The following is a 24,703-nucleotide window of genomic DNA, read 5'->3' on the forward strand; positions in this document are numbered from 1 at the left end:
GTCACAGATGAAGTGATGAGAATACTACAGGAAAGGACTTGACCAAAACCACAAAACTAACAATGGAAAAAGCCAGGACTCGAGCCCACATGATTTGGCTCCTAAGCTCATGCAATAAAAACCAGAGACTGCTCAAAAGAACTGAGTTTTTCAGATAAGAATTTCTGAGCTCAGTAGTTTGTTACTACAATAATGGATTATTTTACTGCTGTCACCAGCCTCCATCTTGTTAGATACCAATGATTCAAGTACCTCTGGTTTTGAGTAGAATACACTAAGCTGGTGTTCTGAGGTTTGCTAACACTTCATACACACTGAAAATGCTTCCAGTCATTGAGGGAAAAAGACACCATCCTTGGGCTTTCAAATCCACCATCTGTTGTTTCCAGACCACATTATGGATGGAAATTTTTTCACTGCCCTTCCAAGCACCTATTTGAGATTATTGATATATTTAAATGTTAGAAAACAGTAAAACTTGAAGAAAGAATCACATCTTGAATTTTCTCCAGTGTCTTTTTTACCAGCATCCACTGTGCTCTAGCTACTCTGACCTTCTTCTATTCCTAAAACCCACCAAACGCTTTCCCACCCTAGAGACCCGTGCGGGCTGTTCCCTCAGCCATGACCTTTTCTCCCTCATCTTTGCATGGATAGCTGCTTCTTCTGGCTCAGATTTTAGCTTAAATGTGTCCCTGGCCACCCAAACTACTAAAGTAGCCACCCAGACATCATCACACCACCACATTTTAATTTCCTCAACATCATGTGCAACCCTAGGACATTGAACCGTGAGACCCCTGGAATAAAAAAGAGTGCCGGAAAGCAGGAACATTTTCTAACTTGCCACAGTGTAAACAGGGCATAGAACAGAGCCTGGCACTGGGCAGGTGATCACAGCATACGTGATAAGTGAGTGAATGACAGGATGAATAAATGAATACTACCTCCTGCCCTTTAATACAGCTTCACTGATTTGACCTATAGACTAGAATGTCATTCAGAACATGAAATGTTACCACAAAAGCCCCAGTTTAAAATTGCCATTCTTGGGGCGCCTTGGTGGCTCAGTTGGTTAAGCTTTTGAGTCTTGATTTCAGCTCAGGTCATGATCTCAGAGTCCTGGGATAGAGACCCTGCGGTGGGCTCCGTGCCCAGCGCAGCGAATGCTTGAGATTCTCTCTCCCTCTGCCCCTTTCTCTCTCAAGTAAATAAATAAATCTTTCTTTTTAAAAAAGATTGCCATTATTATTTTAACATACAAGTTGCACGACTCTGAAACTCTGGTCAAAGTCACAAAAAACATAAAGAATCCAGAGAAAATGGGGACTATTTCTTCCCAGTAAAGGATTTTTGCAATTTTACTTCCGTAAAAGTAAAACTATCTCTAGGTTTAAGTATTTGTTTAGCAGCCTAGAAAACTATTAATGATGACCCCTCACTTTGGTTTTTCTGATACATACTTTATAACCTAGTAATTAAAGCAGATGAGCTAGAAAGCATCAGACCAGAGACCTGCAAGGTTTACTGAACCTGCAAAGATAATCTTTATTGGTGTTTTCTCAGCTATAGAACTTTTTTGACTTTAGTGCGCTCTCACTAAGTTGCTATAAAGGTTAAATAAAGTCCTTTTCATTAAGCAATTTGGTATTCCTGTGAAGAAGATTCAATAAAATAAATTTTGTTCTTTATTTTTAATACTCTGGTACCTGATAACAGAAATAAAAAGAAATAATTTCCCAACCTTTTTAAAAATAACTGGGCTCACACATTGGGCTGTCTCCTTTCTACTGATAAGAACTCAAAACTTATAATACATCTGAATCAATTGTTCCACTAATTAACATGGCGAGCAAACTTAGACAGGAGAAAGTCACCACTTAACTAAAATAAATGAGTTATTAACTTAATTGGAATGAGACCCTCAGAAAGAGACCGAAATCCCCTATCTAAAAAGCAGGCATATAGTAAAATCAAATTTCACCACCCAATCAATGATCTGACTCTAACTTGGTACATTTGTTAAAAGTGAGCACCTAATTCAGTCTTCAAATACCTCCAATTATTTTTTATTCACTAAGATTATCAGTGAAGTATTAATAGTTACAAAAGTGATATTTTTGTTATGCAAATCACCATACATTACATCATTAGTTTTTGATGTAGTGTTCCATGATTCATTGTTTGCGTATAACACCCAGTGCTCCATGCAGTTCATGCCCTCTTTAATACCCATCACCAGGCTAACCCATCCCCCATCCCCTCCCCTCCAGAACCCTCAGTTTGTTTCTCAGAGTCCACAGTCTCTCATGGTTCATCTCCCCCCTCCAAATTCCCCCCCTTCATTTTTCCCTTCCTGCTATCTAAAAGTGATGTTTTTGATCTGGACATGTGCCTCAGACATAAAACTGAATAGATATGAACAGAGAGACAGACAAATATCTACAGATGAGCGTGTGTGTGTGTGTGTGTGTGTGTGTGTGTGTGTAACAACCTGCTAATACTCTATAGTGTAGTACTGTCAAACTCAAAAAACATTTTGGAAAGACACATTTCATTTGCAAGATGCTTTTACTTTATAATCTCATTTAAGATATTTATTTTGAAATATATGGAATAAATATAACCTGAAATAACTGAATATAGAATAAATTCTACCTCCCCAAGTGCTTCTCTCTGGGACGTAAATTCTATTTATTATAATAAAACAACTCAAGCTTTGGCAAATTTTCCATCATGCAATCCATATAAGTAAAAATTACTTACCAGGTCTTGATCCATTATTCCCAAACTGCATGATGTAGCATGTAAAGAATATAGTATTTTATAAATATTTTCAAATGAGCAAATAGCATAAGTCAAAGAAAAGACAGAGGCCAATGTTGGCAAGTCCAGTATTTATGACATGAACATCTTTTATAATGCAACCTTTAAAAATTTTTGAAAAAGCTGATGTTAATGGCAGACCAGCAATAGAATATGTATTTAAATTCTTCCATTGCTTATGCTCCTTTGCGACTGGGCTTCCCACACAATAGAATTAAGCAACTTTCTGATGTCCAGAATAATTTACTTGAACTTTTTAAATTTTTTCCTCATTTATCAAAAGAAAAATGTGTTGGCATTCATTCTCAATTTTTTTTATCAATCAGAACGCATGACAGAGCAACATAGCAATTCTTCATTATACTAACGGGGAAAATTAACTTGACATCAAGCCTAATTGAGTAAAACCTCACTAATTCTTCTAAATAAGGATAAGTCCTGCTTGATTAGTGAAAGCAATTTAGTATAGAGTGTGTTTAGATAAATACACTATTATTGCTTTCTAGAACTCACACTAACAAATGGCTCCCACAGCAAGCATGGTGGGGGGTGGGTAGAGGTCCTAAGCAAAGTGGCCACATTGCATGGATAAGACTAATGTAGCATATCAATTACATAATAACAACTTGGATGTTATTTCTTTAGATAATTTAAAAACCTTAGGTGCATCTTGCCCTAAAATTGTTCAAAAGCAATTTTTATAGATGCTGCCAAGATACTCTGTAGCCCAGCATATAAACAAAATATGGCAAATCATAATTCATTAGCTATGACTAGATTAATAGAGTCGAAATTAAGGAGCTTTCACTATGCAGGCAATCCTCAACTCACTACAGGTTATACCTAAGTTCACCTGTAAGTTTATTGTTTTTTTATTAATAACATATAATGTATTATTTGTTTCAGGCGTACAGGTCTGTGATTCATCAGTCTTACACAATTCACAGTGCTCACCATAGCACATACCCTCCCCAATGTCCATGTAAATTAATTGTTAGGAATCGAAACTGATTACAGCAATGTTCCCATTAGGAAGTTAGTCTCACGTTGTGGAAGGAACATGGACTTGAGACTCAGGATCCCGGGAGGGGATTTCATCATAGCTTTGCCATTTATTATCTGGATGAACTTGAGTGAGTGACTTAAGAGTCTTAAGTTACTCATGCATAAATTAATTTAATACCTATTTTAGAGGGCTGTTGTAAGAATCAAACATAATAATAGCTATAAAGCACCTACTATAAGTGCTACCTACTCTTACCCCTAGACATTTCTTTTCTTTTTTCAAGTATCTCTTTACATCACAGAGGATTAGCTGAGAGGTTACAGAAGCACTTCAGTGGGTTCATGAACCCCTTTAAATTGTATGTAATAATTGGTGGGTATGTATACTCTTCTGTTGCAAAAGTTAATGCACTTGGGGCACCTGGGTGGCTCAGTTGTTAAGCGTCTGCCTTCGGCTCAAGTCATGATCCCTGGGTCCTGGGATCGAGCCCCGCATCGGGCTCCCTGCTCAGTGGGAAGCTTGCTTCTCCCTCTCCCGCTCCCCCTGCTTGTGTTCCCTCTCTCGCTGTCTCTCTCTCTGTCAAATAAATAAATAAAAATCTTTAAAAAAAAAGTTAATGAGCTTCATCAAACAGCTTCCTAAGGGGAATGATTAAGAATGTTCTATAGGTACACTTCCCTGAATTTTTCAATTTAAATGGTCAAATGTTTAAAAATAATAATTGGAAGTATCCTCTGCAACTTGGTTACCATTTCGTCAAATCTTATTTACCTAGTAAACTCCCACCTGTCCTTCAAGCTGTACAAGCCTTATCTTCTCAGGAAAACATCCATGCTCACATCACTTGCATCACTTCCCACCCTGACATGTGGTACACCTTTCTCGGCACCTTGTGTACACCTCTGCTACAGCACTCATTACACAGTATTCTAACTATTTTTCACATGTCTATAAGTACCTTTAAGGAGTACCAAGTACATGGTAGATGCCTGTCAAGCAGATAAGACTTTTTTTCTCACAAAAATGTTAAAAGTAGTCATTTTAGTTGATGAGAAGCATGCGAATCAGGAAGCTACTTAGCTCTGTTCAAAGAACTTCGAGCGTGACTGATCTAAGTTCAAGTAAATTCTGACCTCTCTGAAACTCAATTTCCTCATCTGTGAAAATGGAGATCATCACACCTACCAATCGAGGTCGTACATGAATAATATTTCCTAAGTACTGAGTATACTCCCTGCACGTGATAGGTACCACCACCATCACAACACCTACTACCACCATCACTGTCCTTGCTGTGAATTATTCAGGAGTGACAAGCAATAGAAATCTGACATGCATATTAATGGGTTGCTCTCCCCAACATTGACTATGTTTCAGAGACTAGAGAAAAGAAAAATCTGTGCAGAAACAGCCTTCCAGGAGGTGGAGTGCAAAATAAGGTTTCTGGAACTTCAACATAGGAGCAAGCTACTTTCATATGTGATCGCCTGTCTCCCTGAACCCTCCAGCCCTCCGAAGGTAACAGGCATGCCATTCTCCCTGTCTGCAATAGTGAGGGACCCTACCCAGATGGATTATTGCTCTCTCTGTTTCACATCTCTACAGAACGGTGCCCAAGCTTGTGAGCTCCACACAAGGCTGTAAAGGTCAACATGTCCACCCCTGAAAGTAAGGACACAGGCTCAAGTCCGAAAATTCTGCCTTTCTGCTCAGCAATCTGTTACAGTCTGTTACGATCACCACATTAACAGAGTCCAGTCCAAACCTTTTGCATTTTTCCCCAACCCCACACTCTTTCACCGCTACTTCCCACTTGCCCGAGATGGAAGCCATCTGACACACACTTCTTCTCCTCTATCCACAGACACTTTCTCCACCTTCCCTCCATCTTAGAATAGGACCCCTTCTCCTTTTCATTATCAACAGATCCACCTGTGTTCTTATTCCCTCTTCATTTCTTTTCTAAGAATTTGCTCCAACAGATATTCTTCTTATGACTTCCATTCTCTTCTGTCCACTCAGCTTTCCTTCCTGTATGAAATCTCCCTTGGATTTCCCAAATCTTTTCTTCCCTTCAACGACAAACTCCTTGAAATATTTCACTTTTCTAGTCTTTTTCTGTACTTATTAAATCTGGCCTTTCCTCTCCTTACAGCAAACTGAAGCATATTAATGCCTCCAAAAGTAGCTATCTCTGGCTTCAGAAGCATTGAATATGTATGTATTCTTTTCCAAACCCTTTCAAAAACACTGAGGAAGAAGTTATTCAGCACACATTGGGCGCCACTTCTAAATATCCCTCAGAACTGTCTCATCGCCCATTGTTCCAGCCATCAGGGCAGATCCTCCCAATCTCCTCTTTCTTGAATCTTCTTCCAAAATTTTCTCTCCCCACCCCACACCAGTTCTCTATCTTCAGATAAACTCGCTACTGTGGACACTGATCTATTATTCTCCTTCAGTATTTACCCTGTGCTGGGGTTAATGTAAACAAAGACACACCTTATATCAAGGAGGATCTACTAGATACTGGGGACCCACAAGGTTTCTTCATTCACAGATGGAAACATGGCACCACCCCACCCACCCCAGCCCCTGGCCATTTTCTTCCACTTTTTCTCTCTAATGTCCCTGAATATAGCATTGCCTAGTATACAGGACTTTGTCCACCAAAGTCTCTTCTAATGAACTTGACTTTGGGAAATTCTTTTCTGAACGGTAAGCCAATCAACATGAAAATTCAAGTCAACTGCCTCCAGATCCTTTATTCAAACTTGCTACCTGGTTTTGTTCTCTGCAAACTGTCGTGAAAACTCTGCTCTCCTCCTCTATTCTAGAAACCTTCATTAATATAACTCTTAGATATAAATTGCTTCTGCATTGAAGTAAGCCATCTATTTTTGAATCTTTAAAATGTTTTCTGACCATATCTTCACAGAAGATAAAATGTATAAAATGATCTCCTCTTCCCAGTTGACATGTACTTACAAACCTGGGATGTGATCCCACAACTTTGTACCAAGTCTCCTTTTAAGAGCTGCTCAATACTTGGCCATTGAACTAAAGGACTTTGTGGCTTTGAGTTCACACACAATGCTGTCCACTGTTATTCTCATTTAATCCCCATTGCTCCTCTGGAACATGGTGATATTTGATAGTATGGTAGTAGTAGTAATACGATTTAATATTTACTGCATACCTATACTTATTCATTACTTTTAGAATATTTCATTTAATCCTAGTAATAATCCTGACTGGTAGAGATCTTTCCAATTTGCAAATGAAGTTTTAGAAAAGTAAAGTAACCTGATTAGTTGTCAGAATCAGATTTAAACTCAAATCCATCTGACTCAAAGTTTTAAAAGTTACTAATCAATTACATTTAATGAATAATACTGTAGTTCAGAAATGACACAATCTTTGTGAGAAAATAACTTATTTATTCATTTAGTCTTTCACCCTGATTGAAGACTCCTCAATTCTAAAGGCAGAAAAAGTAACTGTTATAGATTATCCATATTTGGTTATAGTACAGAAAATGAAAAAAAATCCAATAAAATCTAACATGGAGAACAACACTTAGTAAACCTCTGAAAGGAAGGAATTTTCTTAATCTAATTAAAGATATATATTTAGAAAAACACTAAAGCAAGCAATCTACTGATTTTGGAAGCATTCCCATCAAAGTAAAAAACTAGACAAAATGCTGACCATCACAACTTCTACTCAGCATTATCTCAGGAATCCTCACCAATGTAATGAGACAAGAAAAATAAGAGTTTTTTGGACAATTAGAAAAGAAGAAAAAAATGTGTTTATTTGCTCTTCGATGTCTACATAGAAAATCCAAAAGAATAAGCAAATAAAACACAAGAAATAGTAAGAGAAGTCAGCAATGTTACAGAATACAGTTACTATATGAAATTTGTCACGTCTGCGTAACAGTTATAACCAATTAGAAAATATAGTAGGGGAGGACCTGACGGGTTCAGTCGGTATGCAACTCTTGATCTCAGGGTCGTAAGCTTGTGCCCCACACTGGGTGTAGAGATTACTTAAAAATAAAAATCTTAAAAAAAAAAAAAGAAAAAGAAAAATATAGTAGAAAAAGGATACCACTTAGAATACCTGCAATGCTACAAAATAATTAGGAATAAATCTTTTTACTTATTTAAGTTTAAAGAGATTTACAGGGAAAATTACAAAACAAGGAAAATCTGAAATAGTATAAAGATGTCAGCTGTCCCTCAATTGATCTCTAAGTTCAATGCAAAGTCAATAAAAATCCCAAAAATCATACTGATATGGAAAAACAAAGATAAGTTTCAGTGAAAAAAAAAAAAACGGGTGAGGAGTCTTGTCTTAAGAGAGTCAGTGTTTATTAAAAACTATAATAATTAAGGTAGTGTGGTACTGGGCCCAAAATTTTTTTTATATAGATAAAGAAAAAAGAATAGAAAGCCCAGAGAGAGACACATTGATATACAGAAACTTGATATACGGCAGAGATAAAATGATCTATCCAATAAAGAAGCTAAGACAGCTGCTTATTTATACAGAAAAAAAAAACAACTAGATCTTTTTCTTTTATCATATACAAAAATAAATTCCACATGGGAAATTAAAATTTTTAGAAGAAAGTATGGAAACATATCTTCTTTACTTTGGCAAAGGGAAGGTTTCTTAAACAAAAGCAGAGCATAGAAAACCTGAAGAAAGTATTAATATACTGACTATATTAAAATTAAAGCTTTTTAAAAATAAAATACAAACTAAGTGAACAGAGAAGTCACAGACTTTGAGAATATATGTGTAACCCATTTACTCAATGAAGATTAGGATCCGGAACATATGTAAAATGCCTGCAAAGGACAAAGACTCCTTGACCAACCCTCAGTCAGGTTCCTCTGAGTCCTCTTCTCACCGAGCCTTAATCCTGGGCTTCTTGCAGGGTCCAGCTGTAGCAAGAATCCTGCAGAGTCAGTTTCGTGAGAGTCCCCCTACCCTTGATGTCGCCTCTTAGTGATTTCCTATCCATTGAGCCCTTCACTCTGCTCGTTAGCTACAAATCCTCAGCTGTCCTTGCTGTACTCCAAGTTGAGTCCAATCTCCATCCTCTATAGAGTGGACCAATATTGCTATCAAGTCCTCAAGTCCTCTTCACCATTTCAACAAGCATCAGAATAATTTTTTCTTTAAAATGTGAATCAATCAAAAAACCTTCAACTAAAAATATGTGAAATAGTTGAACAGGAAACACAAGAATAAACTAGATAAAGAGATGTTTGACTTCACCAGTAACCAGAATTATACAAAGACAAATCACAAAAAGGTAACATTTCAAACTCATGAAAATCAGCAATGAATTTTTTTTTAGTCTGAAATTTCCAAGTATTGCTAAAGATGAGAAGAAAACGTGAACTCTCTTCTGCTGTTGATAAGAATGTAAAAAAAAGCATAGCAGTTTGGAGAGCAACTTGTTGTTATTCAATAAAATTATCTATGTGCATACCCTATAACCTATTTCTTACAAATCTAGCTATATAGCCCAATCTTTCTCACAGATGTTCTGCAAGACAAGTCTTAATGCATTAAGGCATCCATCATGCATAATAAATTATTTTCTCTCCTGTGCATGTAAAATGATACTAGCTATGTACCATCCTCAAAAGATGAGAGAAAACAATCACTTTAAATCATTTTTTTGTCTCACAAAACTTGTCTCACAAAACTCCAGTTGAGAAAAGCTCTAGATCAATGATTCTGAATCAGAAACTACCTAATATCACCCAAGGACATTTAGAAATGTGAGGGTAATGGCAGCTATTTTTCCGTTGTCATTAGTGACTGGAGTGCTACATCTGACAAATAGCACCCCAGGAGTCTTAAATGTTTAATATCCTTCAAAGCACAGGGCACTTTAACACAAAGAATTGTTCTACCCGAAATGCCACTATCACCCACCTCAGCCCTAGACAAACTCTACACGCAGATACAAGAAATGGATAAGAATGTACATTGCAGGCACACCTGGGTGGTTCAGTCAGTTAAATATCCAACTCTTGATTTTGGCTCAGGTCATGGTCTCAGTGTGGTGAGATGAAGCCCGGCAATGGGCTCCACGCTGGATGTGGAGCCTAGTTAAGATTCTCTCTCTCTCTCCCTCTGCCCCTCCCCCACTTCTCTCTCCCCCTCTTAAAAAAAAAAAAAAAAGAATGTGTATTGCAGCATTGTTGTTATAGTAAAAAGCTAAAAGGGAAAAAAATTATCAATGTCGGAAGAAATGGATAAGTAGTAGTAACATCATGCACTTAAAAGGAATGAACTGGAAATAGAAGTACTAAAATTATGGGCAAAAAAAGCAAGTTGCATAATGAAGCATCCAAAATACTATTTTCACTGTTTTTAAAATGTGAAATTCAATATATTGTATGGATATATCAATATATAAGAAAAATATAAGAGCATGACTAGATATGGTAAGGTTAAATTCACGATAATGACACTGATGTGATCGATCTATGCCTACGGTGGAATACTATAAAGCAATGAAAATGAACGAATGACTACTATGAGCAACAACATAAATGAACTTCACAAATATAATATTGAGCAAAAGAAGGCAGATACAAAAGATTACATATTTTATGAAAAACTGCTATATAATGTTAGAATGCATAGCAGTTCCCTTTGGGAGGAAAGGGTATAATCACTGGAAAGGGGACAAAGGAGGCTTCTGAATTGCTGGTGATGTCCTTTTCATGGTGTAGGTAGTGGTTCTGGAAACGAATTTACTTTGTAAAAATTTATAGAGCTATACAATGATGACCTGTTCACTTTTCTGTATGTTTGTCTTGATAAAAATGTTTATTTAGAGAAAATTTAATCATCTATCCTCCTTTCTGCCTGCCCCCCCTTTCCAGGGATCTCTTCCTAACTGCCTCATTTCTGTCAACTACACCATAATGTTTTCTATACCCCAAGTTCATGCCCACGTTTTCGGTCTTTCAACCCCAGAAAACTCTTGCCAACACTGATGAATACTAACTGGAACTTTTATCAAATTTGTCTTTCCTTCTTTCCCACCAACATCAAACATATCTTCTGTTTTCTGTATCACTCTGAGTTTTATAAATCAAATTCAAAACCAAGACTTTTTTGGCAACTTATCCTGATAACTCATAAAAGGCTTCTGTCCACTGTGAGTAGGACCTTTTGAGAGTATTTTAAAGGATTCTTTGGCAAACAATATGTGGGATAGGAACTAGTCAAGATATCTCTGGTAATTTCTCGGGAGATGGAGAAGACTTCTCTTGGAAAGTCTTGTCTTTGAACTTCTTTTCTCTCTTGTCCTTTTTACTTTAAGATATTCATACATTCAACAGAAATTAAATTGTGTTTGTATCTATATACAAAGGGAAAAGAAAGCCCTAAATGTCTACAAGTTATACCCAGAGGTCGAATTTCTTAACATTTTAATTATGTTTGCATGGACCTGATAGCACATATCAATTGATTAAAATTATAAACTCTACAAAAATAGTAACTATTTAAATGTTTATCAGGACACTAATATCTTCCCTTTTCAACTGGATATCATAGTAGTCCCTGACTGAAACCCTTAAGCAACTGTCTGTCTTTCAAATAGATTAAATAAAAACTGGCGAATGGGAGAAGAGAAATATGTATTTATCACATGCATACAGTGTGCCAGACATTGTTACACAGTAAACCCATAATAAATTATTTAATTTTCACAAAAATTCATTAGCTTAAGGAGTTTTGTTCATCATTTAACAGAAGAACAAACAAAGGCTCAGAGACATTAACTGATTTTCCCTAAATCATACAATGAACATTTTATTGCTGAGATGTGAACACTGGCCCATGTAACTCCAAAACCCTTGCTTCCTCTTCCACATCCAGTTACCCTTCAAGGAAAAGGAGATTCAGAGAAAGCACCAGAAAAGTAGTAGCTAAAATGGCAGGAGAAGAAGGTTAGTACAGCATCACAGAAGTTACCTAATGAGCAATTCCAAGAGGGAGGGAATGGTTCCCAGTGAAAAATCTGCCTTTCTATTCCTAGCATTCCAGCCAATAAGTACTCAAATATGTGCTAAACTACAGGAACATCTTAAAAAGAATGAGAATGAGCGTTAAGAATATAGTGCACTGTCTAGAAAAAAATCACTTGTATCACCCCAAAGGGAAATTTGAGAGAATTTATACATGATTAAATACTTGAGGAAATGATAAAGAAGAGGAAGATGCACATAAAGACTAGTCAGCAGATGGAAATAATAGGCAGGGTAGCACAGGGTAAGTGTTAACCAGATGCGCCTATGGATCAGGATGTCTGGGTTTAAATTCTAACTTGGTACCTGTGTGACCTTGGCCAAGTTACTTAACTTCCCTGTACATCAGTTTCCACATCATTACCATGGAGATAATAACCGTACTTGTGTCATAGGGTTGTTACTGTAAGGAGTAAATGAGTTAATATATGTAAGAAAATGTCTGACACAAGTCTTCAGTATTAACTAGTCTTTCAAGAAGTTGGACAGTGTGGGGAAGGAGTAGGGTTGAAAATCTTGGGGAGAAGCACAGTCAGGAAAAAAATAATTAAATGTATTTAACATCTACTGGACTTTCATGGAGACCCGAGCATCTCAAAAATGTTCTCTCTGTACTGAAAGAATATCACTTCCTGTCAGTTATTGACAAAGAAATTGTCCCTAACATCACCACATTTTGCAGCTAAATTCCGCTACCTCTGCACCTCAGTTTTAAACATAAAAGTCACAACAGTTAACATCTAAAAATGGCCGATATTAATATGTCTTCTATTAGGAAAAAGGGTGATGCCTATCACTTGATATTTATTGACGTTGATTCCTAAAGAAAAGCACAAGAGGTTTCTTTTACAAAAAGACTGATTGCAGACTACAGGAGAAGTAAGCCCGATGGTCCCTCTGGTGGCCTAGAGAAGCTACCACTCTCCAGAGTACCTAACATGCCTAAGGAATCAACACCTAATAAAAATACAGTCCTTCTATAATGATGTAATGTATGGTGATTAACATAACATAATAAAAAAAAGAAAACTAAAAAAAAAAATAATAGAGTCCTTCTGAAGCTGTAGATTCACGCGGGAAGGACCCATCTGGTTGCACAGGTACTGCAATGACTTTTTTTTTTTTTTTGGAACCATCACCCACATTTATTTTTTTTATTTATTTTTTATTTTATTTTTTATTTTTTATTTTTTTAATTTTATTATGTTATGTTAGTCACCATACAATACATCATTAGTTTTTGCAATGACTTCTCCACAGGGTTATATGGTCATCAGAGAAAGAAAAAAAAAAAAGGAACAAGTGTCACAGGGTGGGTGAGCTGTGAAACATTACCTCGTGGCATTAACTAAGTAATCGGCTTCCCCTTCTTCCCTCATAACTGACTTACTATTGCCCCGTTACTCCCAGCTTGTCCTGGAAATATGCATGCTCCTGCATACAAGCACCCGTGTGCCCGTGCGTGTGCGTGCACATGCACACACACACACGCACACACACTCCTGTGAGTCCCATGGATTGTGATGCCTAACATCTACTGGGTCTGGGGCAGGGCTACTCAGGAAGTCTCACTAATTTGTCTAAATACTTAAAAGATATAATCAAACTAAAGAACAGTTAAATAAAATATCTTCTATCCTCTTACGGCCATAAATACACTCACATGGCAATACATTTTTTTAAAATGCGTAAAGCTATGGTTTTTATATGACTGAACACACACAAAATACCAAAGGCAACTAAATTTAAGTATGGTTGCATATCTGAGTATTCTGTGATTGACCAGAATTGTTTGGATGAATATCAATAAAGACATCCTTAAGTCGTGGATTTTCATTATTCTATAACAATTCTTTTGTTCTTCCTAAATTCCAGCAAAATCAAGAATCATGCTATTATCGTCTATATTGTCATATAGTTTGCATTCTATTGACAGAATGTCAAATTAAACTACTTTTCTTAATTTGCTCTTTGATAGTTTCTTATTATTTTCAATTTGGAAAAACTTGACTGTGTTGAAGAAACAGCAACAAGAACTGTCAATAAAATTCTTAAGGCAATACTTGGACTTAGAAATGAACCATTAATTTTCCATATCCTGTTCAATTCTCATAATGGGGGCATCTAGGTTAAGTCATTTTTATCATATAAAATATTAGAAAATATTTTAATTTTATTATTAAAATCACTATCACTTATATTACACTACCTACTGTTCTTTTAAAGCAATATCTAAACCTTTATGGTATTTCTTAAATTCTACCTCTTTCAATTTTTTTAATGCGATATAAAGAGAAAACTGAAAATAACAGTATATTACTCAGTTTAAGTCTCTCTTCATTTAAGACTATGCCTTCAACCAAAAGAGCCAGAAAATAGTCAACATAAGAAATTAGTGTCAGGACTATTTGTACAGCTCATTTCAAGGCCTGGTGCATGGCTGTCATCCTGGAACAACGCCTTCTCTGCCTTCAGTTGGACTTCTCATTCCTAGAAGTATATTTCCAGAATCCAACTTCATTACACCCTCTCACTAGATTGATAGTTTACCACTGTTTACAATTCCACATTTTTTTAAGATTTTATTTATTTATTCATTTATTTAGAGGGACAGAGAGCATAAGCCGGGTGGGGGAGGGGCAGAGGGAAAGGGAGAATCTCAAGCAAACTCCACGTTGAGCGTAGAGCCTAACACGTGGCTCGATCTCAGGACTCTAAGATCATGACCTGAGCCGAAATCAGGAGTCCGACGCTTAACTGACTGAGTCACCCAGGTACCCTCCACAGTCATTTCTATTCAGAATATTAACGGAATTGTGCCATTAGTCTCCAGCGTTGATGTCAGGAAGTCCAAAGCCATTTAGCTTCTAGTTCCCTTGTATATAACCCATTTGATTATTCTCGAAGATTTTAGAATACTCTTTTCTCAGATATTTGCATGACGGGCTATTCTTTCTCATTATCCAGTTCTCTGCTGATCTCTGTAGGGATCCTTCCTGATGAAAGAAGCCCTCACATGTCTCTCCCACATCACCATTTTTTTTTAAAGATTCCATTTATTTATTTGACAGAGAGAGAAAGGAGACAGAGAGAGAGCGAGCCTGAGCAGGGGGAGGGGCAGAAGGAGAGGGAGAAGCAGACTCCCTGGTGAGCAGGGAGCCCAATGCAGGGCTCAATCCCAGGACCCTGGGATCATGACCCAAGCCAAAGGCAGACACTTAACTGACTGAGCCACCCAAGCACCCCCCACATCACCATATTTTATTTTCATCAAAGTATTTATTGTTATGTGGTATTTTTTAGTTTTACTCTTTTCTATATTGTCCATTAAATAAACTATAAGCTTTACAAGAATTCATTTGCTTCTGAATCCCCAGTGCCTAGGACAGTGAGCAGGTACTCAATAAATGGTTATTGGGTAAATGAATGAAAGCCTGTGTCCTAGCATTACTTCCAGAAGTAGAGTAAGAATAGCTTTTCAATTGATATTTCTAAATTACATGAAATAGGATCATGTGCAGGATCCCATTTTTGTCATGGTGTTTATATTTACTACAAACATGGTCTTCTTGCCATAATAAATCATAAATCAGGAGCTCAAAAACTTTTAAAACTAAAATCAAACTTTTGAGCAGTTCAATTTATTTGTCTTCAGAAAACAACAGCCTCGGGCCAAATTATCTTCTTTCCTTACAAAAATTAATAATTATTAGGTTAAAAGTTAATGTCATCAACTTGACTCTAGTAGAGCAATGACCTGAAGAAGACAATCCAGCAAGGTACACAAGCGTGCAGGCTTCAGCATCAGATGGCCTTGGTGTTGACCCCAAGCTCTGCCATGTAGGAGCTACGTGTCCTGGGGTTTGTTATTTAACCTCTCTAAGCTAGTCTCTGAATTATGATAGTACTTGTCTCCTAGGCTATGATGAGAGTCCAAGGAGGTCACTCGTTTAAAATTCTAGGCAAAGTCCCTGAGCATTAATAAATGTTAGCCATAATTATTGTAAGAAATTATCTATTTGAACATTTTCATATTCTTTGCAAAATCTTGGCTGAAAGTATCATTCATTACATTGCATGAAATAATTTCCTCTCTTAGCTCGGTGCTAACACAAAAATGCCTCTTCAAACACACTTGAGATTCTCCTTAATCAGGTGGGGCAAAGTATATGACTGATCATGTTTTCTTTCCAGAAGGAAATTCAGGTCACTTGCCATAATAACCTCTTCCAGATATCTTTTTTTCTACTTTTTGTTTTTTCTTAACTGGCTTTCCTTGATTTTATTTTCAATTTTTCTTTTTTATATTGTGTTTAACTTTGTAGCTTATGGCTCTACTATTTACCAACTGAGTGACCCTGGGGAAGTTATTTAACATCTGAAGTTCCACTTTCCTCACCTGTCAAATGAGAATTGTTGTGAACACCAATGATACTGTCACCTAGCACCCTTTTTTCATAGCCACTCCTCTACTCCATCCATATGCTCTTGCAAGCCATACAAGGGCCCAACCCTCTAGATTAGTCTAGAAGTGGACATCTAATTCAAGCCAGGCCAAGGAGACACTTGCCAGGAATTTTGGATTAGGACTGAGAGTCAGGTCAATTTCCTTCTAGTGACTGAAACTTTATGTAAGATATAAACCTCAGGAGTTGCTAGTGGCTGTTTCCCACTTATGGAAGAAGCCAGTGCACAGTGAAAGAAAGAATGACTCTAAGCTACGGGGAGGAGGAAGACAAGGACTTCTTATGGTTCTAATGGTTCCTAGGTTCTTGCTCTTCCTATAGCCTGGCTCTTCCATTAGACAGCCCACTAGCTTTCCAATAAAGTCTCCTTTCTGCATACATAATTTGGGTTTGATATCCATCACTTGAAACCAAAATAGTTCTAATATGTAGAAAATAAACTCTATTTTGAATAATTGTTATAAAAAAATAAACGAGAGGGGCGCCTGGGTGGCTCAGTCAGTTAAGCGTCTGCCTTCGGCTCAGGTCATGATCAGCGTCTGCCTTCGGCTCAGGTCATGATCCCGGGATCAAGCCCTGTGTCAGGATCCCTGCTCAGTGGGGAGCCTGCTTCTCCCTCAGCTGCTCCCCCTACTTTTGTGTTCTCTCTCTGTGTCAAATAAATAAACAAAATCTTTTTAAAAAATTAAAAATAAAAGTAAATGAGATAAAACAATTAAGTGCCTAGCATACTACCTGGCATATTAACAGTCACTCAAGAAATGATACCTATTAACATTATTTAGAAGATGGGGATACAAATTCTAAATCAATTAATTAACGAACACAATTTTAACAGCTGACAAATCTTTTTCTCTTGCAGTTTCAAAATTACTCAAAGGGATTCTTTGGTTTTGGATCTTGAAAGAATTGCAAAATAAGAGACATGCTCTGATTAAGTTTGCTATATATCACTGTGTAAATCTAAGTAACTCATACATATAGTTAAATAATGTTAGAGAATAATAAAGTCTCAGATCCAGTAACCCTCAATTTCTTGCTTAACTCACTTGTTCAGGTAAATATATGGAGGAAAATTAGAAAAAGAATATAGACTTACATTCCACATATCTCACATACACAAGAATAAGTCAGACACATTTAAGTGTGTAAAATACTGATTTGGCTGCATTCACAGAAGTCTTCACATTATATAAAGGATGCAATAGAGTAAAGAGAAAATGGAGTCACCATACCTGTAGAGATACCACACTGACATTATCAAAATGGATGTGTCCATTAGGTTCTGTGACAGCTGGATTTGCATAACACGTCACACCATTGATGGCAGGTAACGTTTTAGGTTGATGAGTTTTCTCATGAGAAGGACCAAAGTCATCATTTCTAAAGTGGGTATGATCATGCTACATGAAAAAATTTAAAAAGCAAGAGGAAGTTGTAAGAATAAAAAACGATGGCTCACACATACAAGAAAGTAGAGAGTTTAGGGCTTTTTATTTGTAAGAGAAAATTTGTATGTCTATTCAATATATAATCTTTTTAGATTTATAAATGTATCTTCATTTATTAGATTGTTTTTTCATGTTAGGGTACACATGCCTTCTTATTTTGATGAACATGAATGAATACAAATTGTGCACATTTTTCTTGACATTAAATTGTTGGTACTTATTCCAAATTATACACTGTCAAACTTTTCTCTTATATTTATCAATATATCGACTCTTTTCTTTCTCCTCATATTCACAAGTCTAATAACTGTGCTGTTCACATAATCATAAGAATAAATTCCTGGGGCACCAGGGTGGCTAGTCAGTTAAGCATCTGACTCTTGATTTCAGCTCAAGTCATGATCTCAGGGTCATGAGATCGAGCCCTGTGGCAGACCCTGCACTGGGTGCGGAGCCTGCTTAAGATCCTCTCTCTCTCTCTCTCTTGCCCCTCCCCTCTGCTCATTCCCTCTCTCTCTCTCTCTCAAAAAAAGAAAAAAGAATAAAATTCCTGCCTTTATTTGCCTTTAAAGCTATATAAAGTAGTTTTAAGGGGTCAAACATCAAACATTTTCAATAAAATCTATTTACCTGACCATATGTCTTTAATAACATCTTAAGCACTCTTTCAAAAAAGAAAAGTATGTAAAATCCACCAAACACAGCAACTGCCTTCTCAACATAGTTGTCACTTTTGGGATTGAATCCAAATGCCTGAGAGAGAAAAAAAATTCAGGTAAAACCAAGTAATTTAACCTGATTTCTGAAAAATAATAAGAAATCTTTCAGTATACAATTTTCACCAAAGTTTTAAGTCCATCTTCAGGTCAGGTAATATTGGGAATTTAACCACCAAAATCACAAAACAAAAACTCTGAAACTTAAGTAACTAAACTGTAAGAGATCACACAGGAGTCTTATACCAGAGGAAGTTCTATTAATAAAACCCCCAGAGTATCTTATAGTTTCCTAGCTATAGGATAGTTTCGTATCTTATAGTTTCCTACCTTCAGCAATATTTGCCTTGAAAGAGAAAGCTTTTCATTTCCCACCTTTATAGATAATATTAGATCTAGGTAATGAAGAAAAATGAGACATTGATAATCCATTTTCTCTAAAAGTAATATATTTGTCCATAATACCCAGATTGAAATTTTTAAAGCAAATATGACAAGCCATTTGGATTGCTGTTTTCCCAAGAGAGATCCTTCTAAACCTAGAGGATCCTAGTAGGCCTTAAAGAGATAAAGAACTCAAGGGCTGGGCCCAAGAATGAAGAAAAGATTTCTTTCACACACACACATACACACACACACACACACACACACACACACACGTGAGAATGAAATAATCTACTGTTTAAAGGACATAAGGCAAGAGCTAGGGTTTGAAATTATAAAGAGTCAAGGTTTTCCTAACAGACAAGACACACAAACTTAAATAAAAGCTGCAATAAATGTCTAAGGACATTTTGTGGTACATCTTCAGTAAATCTGACACTGTAGGCTCTTCAGAAAATAAATAATAAAAGTACACAGAAAAATTAAATTTGCCAAATGCAAGACAAAATAAATTTTTAAGGCCCTCAGAGGTGTCCCAGAGCTGTCTGAACACGTCCTGGTGGCTGGCCTCCTAGAATATTAATTTTATCTCTGACACTGATATCCCCTGTAGCCTGAGACAAGCTTTTTCATCTGCTGTGATTCAGCTTTCTCTTATCCAACACTATCAACCAGACCATAAAATGCTGTAGGAATTATAGAGCCTTAAAATGTACAAAGTGCTAAAACATTGAAAAGAAACAATTATTCACAGAAACAAAGAGCCAACATCCTTACCTCTGGAATAAGCTGGAAAATGGCATTTGAAAACAGAGTCCCAATAGCCAGACCCACGAAAAAGGTCAAAATCTTAGGGAAATAAGATTTCTTTATCAATGGAGTCAAAACTAATCCGAGGAGAGATGCCAGATTAATAATTGTCACTGACAAGAGTCCATAGCCCCAAACTGTAGATCAGAGGGAAAGAGTAGAAATTAATCAGCAACGAAGCCAAATGAAGTCTTACTGTACATGAAGCTTGAGACAATGTTTTTCTTTAAAAGCTTGAAACAGATACTTCTTTAAAATAACAAGATAACTCTTTTCAATGAAAATTATGCAGAAAACTGTGAACATAAATACAGAATAATAAATATAAATAGCAACACTGCTTACACTGTCATCAGCCCTAAACCACTCAAAGGCTCAGAGAATTTTATAGCTTGCAAGGAATTCAGAGAACATCTGGAATAGTGACAAACCATCTGAGGCCCACAGGCTCCAAGTCACCTACTTTCATCTGTAGCTCAAAGCCTGGTTTAAAACTCAGCCTTTCAGAGGAATATAGAGGCAGTGTGAGTTTCAGGGAAAAGGTACAAAGTGATGGGTGGAGGGTAGGGGTGGAGATGGGTGGGTATGGGTTAGCTGCAAGGTGACCAGAGTCGCAGACACTGTGCTTGTCATAATCACTGGTCTGCAGGCGCCTGTGGTGTGCACCTCCTTGGGAAGGCAACACCTTGGCCCTCCAGCTGGGGCCTCCAGGACCTGGACTCAGCCCAGTGCAGTGAGCACTCAGGAGGGGAGCACGTGGGAACCAGAGAGTAGCTGTGTTGCACAACTCGCCCCGTTGAGCCCAGATTAGGGCGAAAATATCCTATGCAATGAGGACTCTGGTGACAGACGGAGGTGGTGAGTCTTTCAACTCTCTATGCCCAAGGCCTGGTACCCAATAGGTGTTTAATAAATATTGCTTACAATGAGATGAACGAATATTATCCTAAGCTTTACAGCTAGTGGCATGTGTGACCTCAGTTTCCTCCTGATTATCCTCTATAGAGGGGTTGGTTTAAGGACACTGTGGGAGTGCAAGTGAAGTGTGCCGTGTGAACCCAGGACAGCCTCGGATGGCAGTGCAGGCTGACATACACTGGGCCCCAGAACCGCGCAACGTGGCTTTGCCTGCGCCCCACACACGACACACGAAGGACAGTGTGAAAGATGAGGAAGCTGCCTCTGCACTGCTGCTTCTTTAAAATGCCCAGAAAACATTTTTATTTTTTTCTTTTTAATTTTTTATTGTTATGTTAATCACCATACACTACATCATTAGTTTTTGATGTAGTGTTCCATGATTCATTGTTTGTGCATAACACCCAGTGCTCCATGCAGAACGTGCCCTCTTTAATACCCATCACCAGGCTAACCCATCCCCCCACCCACCTCCCCTCTAGAACCCTCAATTTGTTTTTCAGAGTCCATCGCCTCTCCTGGTTCACCTCCCCCTCCGATCCCCCCACCCTTCATTCTTCCCCTCCTGCTATCTTCTTTTATTTTCTTAACATATATTGCATTATTTGTTTCAGAGGTACAGATCTGTGACCACTCTGGAAAACAGTATGGAGGTTCTTCAAACAGTTGAAAATAGAGCTACCATACGATCCAGCAATTGCACTACTGGGTATTTACCCCAAAGATACAAATGTAGGGATCCGAAGGGGTACATGCACCCCGATGTTCATAGCAGCAATGTCCACAATAGCCAAACTGTGGAAAAAGCCAAGCTGTCCATCGACAGGTGAATGGATAAAGAAGATGTGGTATATATATACAATGGAATATTATGCAGCCATCAAAAGGATTGAGATCTTGCCATTTGCAATGATGTGGATGGAACTGGAGGGTGTTATGCTGAGCGAAATAAGTCAATCAGAGAAAGACATGTATCATATGACCTCACTGATATGAGGAATTTTTAATCTAGGGAAACAAACTGAGGGTTGCTGGAGTAGGGGGGGTGGGAGGGATGGGGTGGCTGGGTGCAAGACTGTTGAATCACAGAAAACATTTTTAAATGTTAAGCCCCTTTTCTCATTGACACTCTCAATGGAGTACCGTAGCAACACCTAAGGTTTTTGAGTGTTTGCCATTGCCAGCCAGCTACTGTGCTAAGAAACTGACAGGTAGGGGCGGGGCACCTGGCTGACTCTGTTGGTTAAGCATCTGCCTTCGGCTCAGGTCATGATCCCGGAGTCCCAGGATCGAGCCCCGATTCAGGCTCCTTGCTCAGTGGGGAGCCTGCTTCTCCCTCTGCCTGCTCCCCCTGCTTGTGCTCTCTCTCTTTCTCTCTGTCAAATAAATAAATAAATAAAATTTTAAAAAGAGAAAGAAAAAGAACGAACGAACGAAAGAAAGAAAGAAAGAAAGAAAGAAAGAAAGAAAGAAAGAAAGAAAGGAAGGAAGGAAGGAAGGAAGGAAGGAAGGAAGGAAGGAGAAAGAAAGAAGGAAACCGACATGTATTCATGAATTTGATCCTCACAAAACCCTGTGAGGTAAGGACTACTATCACCTCCTTCATACAGTTGAGGAAACCAAAGCATACGGAGTTCAAGTGAGCTGCCTCAGTCATGCAGAGGGAAAGCTGGATTTTGAACCCAGACAGTCTGGCTCCAGGGCTGATGTATGTTAGCAATATGCTTCATTACTCGTGCATAGGTATTCTAATTTTTAAAAAGACCAAGGGACTCAGCAAAACTGTAGATATTTTATATTGTGCTTCATGAATATAAGGTTGTTCACCACTATTCTAGTTCAAACGCTTCTATCTACAAATAAACAACTTTAGCACATGCTTATGGAGCCTCACATAGAGACCGAACCATGGTTCCTGCCAACAAGGAGCCTGGATGTTTTGCTTGGGGAACGGGGAAATGTGTAGGCACATATACACACAAAGCAATACATGTTGTCTATGCTGCATACCAAATAAAACGAACAGAAAGTAAATGTTACTGTTACCAGAAGAATCATCACAGCACTGACCGTGACTTTATCTTCTCCAGATGCTTTCCTATCGGGTCCAGATCCCTGACCAGGCCCTGCAAAGTCATTTCATTGGAACCATAAGGGTCCACCTCATTCCTGTTTACTACCGTGTCAACTAAAACAATACTACCTACTCCCCTCGGACTCTCCACTTGGAGACACCTCGCAATCCCACCTCTCCCTCCATGGTGTAGTGATGTGTAGTTTCCTTTAACACGAATAGCCTTCTAGCCCTTCACTAGCCTACACACATTCATTCATTCATTCAACAAATATTTATAATCTCATCAAGTAGACAGGATTCGTACACGCTGAACCTAACATAAAAATGCAAAGAAGTTCCTGAGTACCAAACTGAGGCAAAATCACATACACATAAGAAACGCATCACCTTCCCCTGAGAAATCTGTGATCTCCGTCGATAGCAGAAACGTTAGAATCAATTTCAATTTCTCAATTTCATAGACGACTGACGACAAAACCCTATCAGTTTTGCTTGAGACATCTCTCCCTCCAGCTTCTCCGTCCTCACTGCCAGTGCCTTGAGTTCAGGCCCTCATCACCTCTCACTTCCTCTTTGGATGCATTACGACAGTCTGCCTCCCACTACGTGACGTGGCCACCAGACTTACTACCCTAAAACACAGCTTGGAGCATCTCATGCCCCTATTCGAGACTACTGTTCATAAACTGATTCCCACACGACTTTTCCAGGGTTATTTGCACGCTTCTCAACATGGCCTTTATGCTAACACAATGCTTTCCAAGTACAGAATGACCTCTACTTGTGGTTCTTTATCTGAAAACATCTTTCTATCTTCATTGCCTGAGAAACTCACACGTGTTTCTCTAAGCTGACTCCAAGACATCTTCTCTAAAACTTGCCTAGCTCCTCCAGGCAGCTGTCCCTTGCTCCTCAGGCTTCCATGGCTCTTTGATCAAAACAATGAATCATGGAGCACAACATCAAAAACTAATGATGTAATGTATGGTGATTAACATAATAAAAAAAAAAATTTTTAAAGTAATTGGACCACGTACCATGCTTATAAAATCCTTATATCATGACTCCTTTGAATAGTTTTACTTTGGTTTTTCACTTCTTTGAATGAACTCAGGACTGACTCTATATTAAGTGAACAGTTAAATCAAGAATCCAGGGCCTTTTATTACTTAAAAGAGAATTTATTTGTGGGAAAAGAATAGGCTTACACAGGAAGCAGGGAATGGAGTGAACCTATGAACACATGTATAAGAGGAGCGAACACATAGTCTTCCTTCTCTGTGTCAGGCACGATTCCAGGCATTTGCAATATTAACTCATTTGATACAATTCTAGAAGGAACGTACTATAATTATCTCCATTTTACAGATGAGAGAAGTGAGGCACAGGGATACTAAATAAATTGCTCAACACAGCTGCACACACAACTGCACATTTTAAAATACAACCAGAGAGTACACCAAATAAAGGCAATGTAGTATCAAATTAAACAGATTAGTAATAATGAGTACTTTACCAGTCTCCCTAATTCTCCAGAAATTTTTCTCTCTCTTCTCCTACCCTGTCCCACCCCCTCCAGCCCCATTTCAATTCCTAAGATAATGTGTACCCTAAGCAGCATTTCTGTCTTTATTGGGCCTCTGTCCAAATATTTGTTGCCTGTCTAATCTTTTAACTTAGAACTATTGATTTTCCATTTTATGATTTTGCAGTCTTGATCTTGGAATGCTCCCACTTCCTGCTTCCCAATTCCCTGATCCTACCTCCTGGTTCCTGAGATAGAGGAAACCTAGGAATTAAGGTTAAAAACACTTTTGAAGGTCAGTCACTAACCGGCACAGAGTAGAGGACTTGCTTTTTCTGAAGCTTCATCTCCTATGCCCAGAATCATGTACATGGTAGATATATTTTATTTAACAGATGTATACATAGGGCCTAAATACATTCCATATTATATTCTACATGCTTTACAAA

General features: G+C 37.8%; 1 protein-coding gene across 3 annotated transcripts in view; it reads right to left on the reverse strand.

Moving 5' to 3' along the window:
- SLC39A8 (solute carrier family 39 member 8) overlaps window positions 1-24,703 on the reverse strand; it is a 69,433-nt gene that overhangs the window by 15,136 nt on the left and 29,594 nt on the right. For all 3 annotated transcript variants that reach the window (XM_027598986.2, XM_027598987.2, XM_027598988.2), the window contains exons 4-6: window positions 19,702-19,871; window positions 18,455-18,577; window positions 17,609-17,776 (exon numbers count right to left, since the gene is read on the reverse strand). In XM_027598986.2, the coding sequence (XP_027454787.1) occupies window positions 17,609-17,776; window positions 18,455-18,577; window positions 19,702-19,871 (461 nt within the window). The remainder of the gene's footprint in view (window positions 1-17,608; window positions 17,777-18,454; window positions 18,578-19,701; window positions 19,872-24,703) is intronic.

Source organism: Zalophus californianus, chromosome 2 (genome assembly GCF_009762305.2).
Source record: "Zalophus californianus isolate mZalCal1 chromosome 2, mZalCal1.pri.v2, whole genome shotgun sequence".
Lineage (NCBI taxonomy): Eukaryota > Metazoa > Chordata > Mammalia > Carnivora > Otariidae > Zalophus > Zalophus californianus.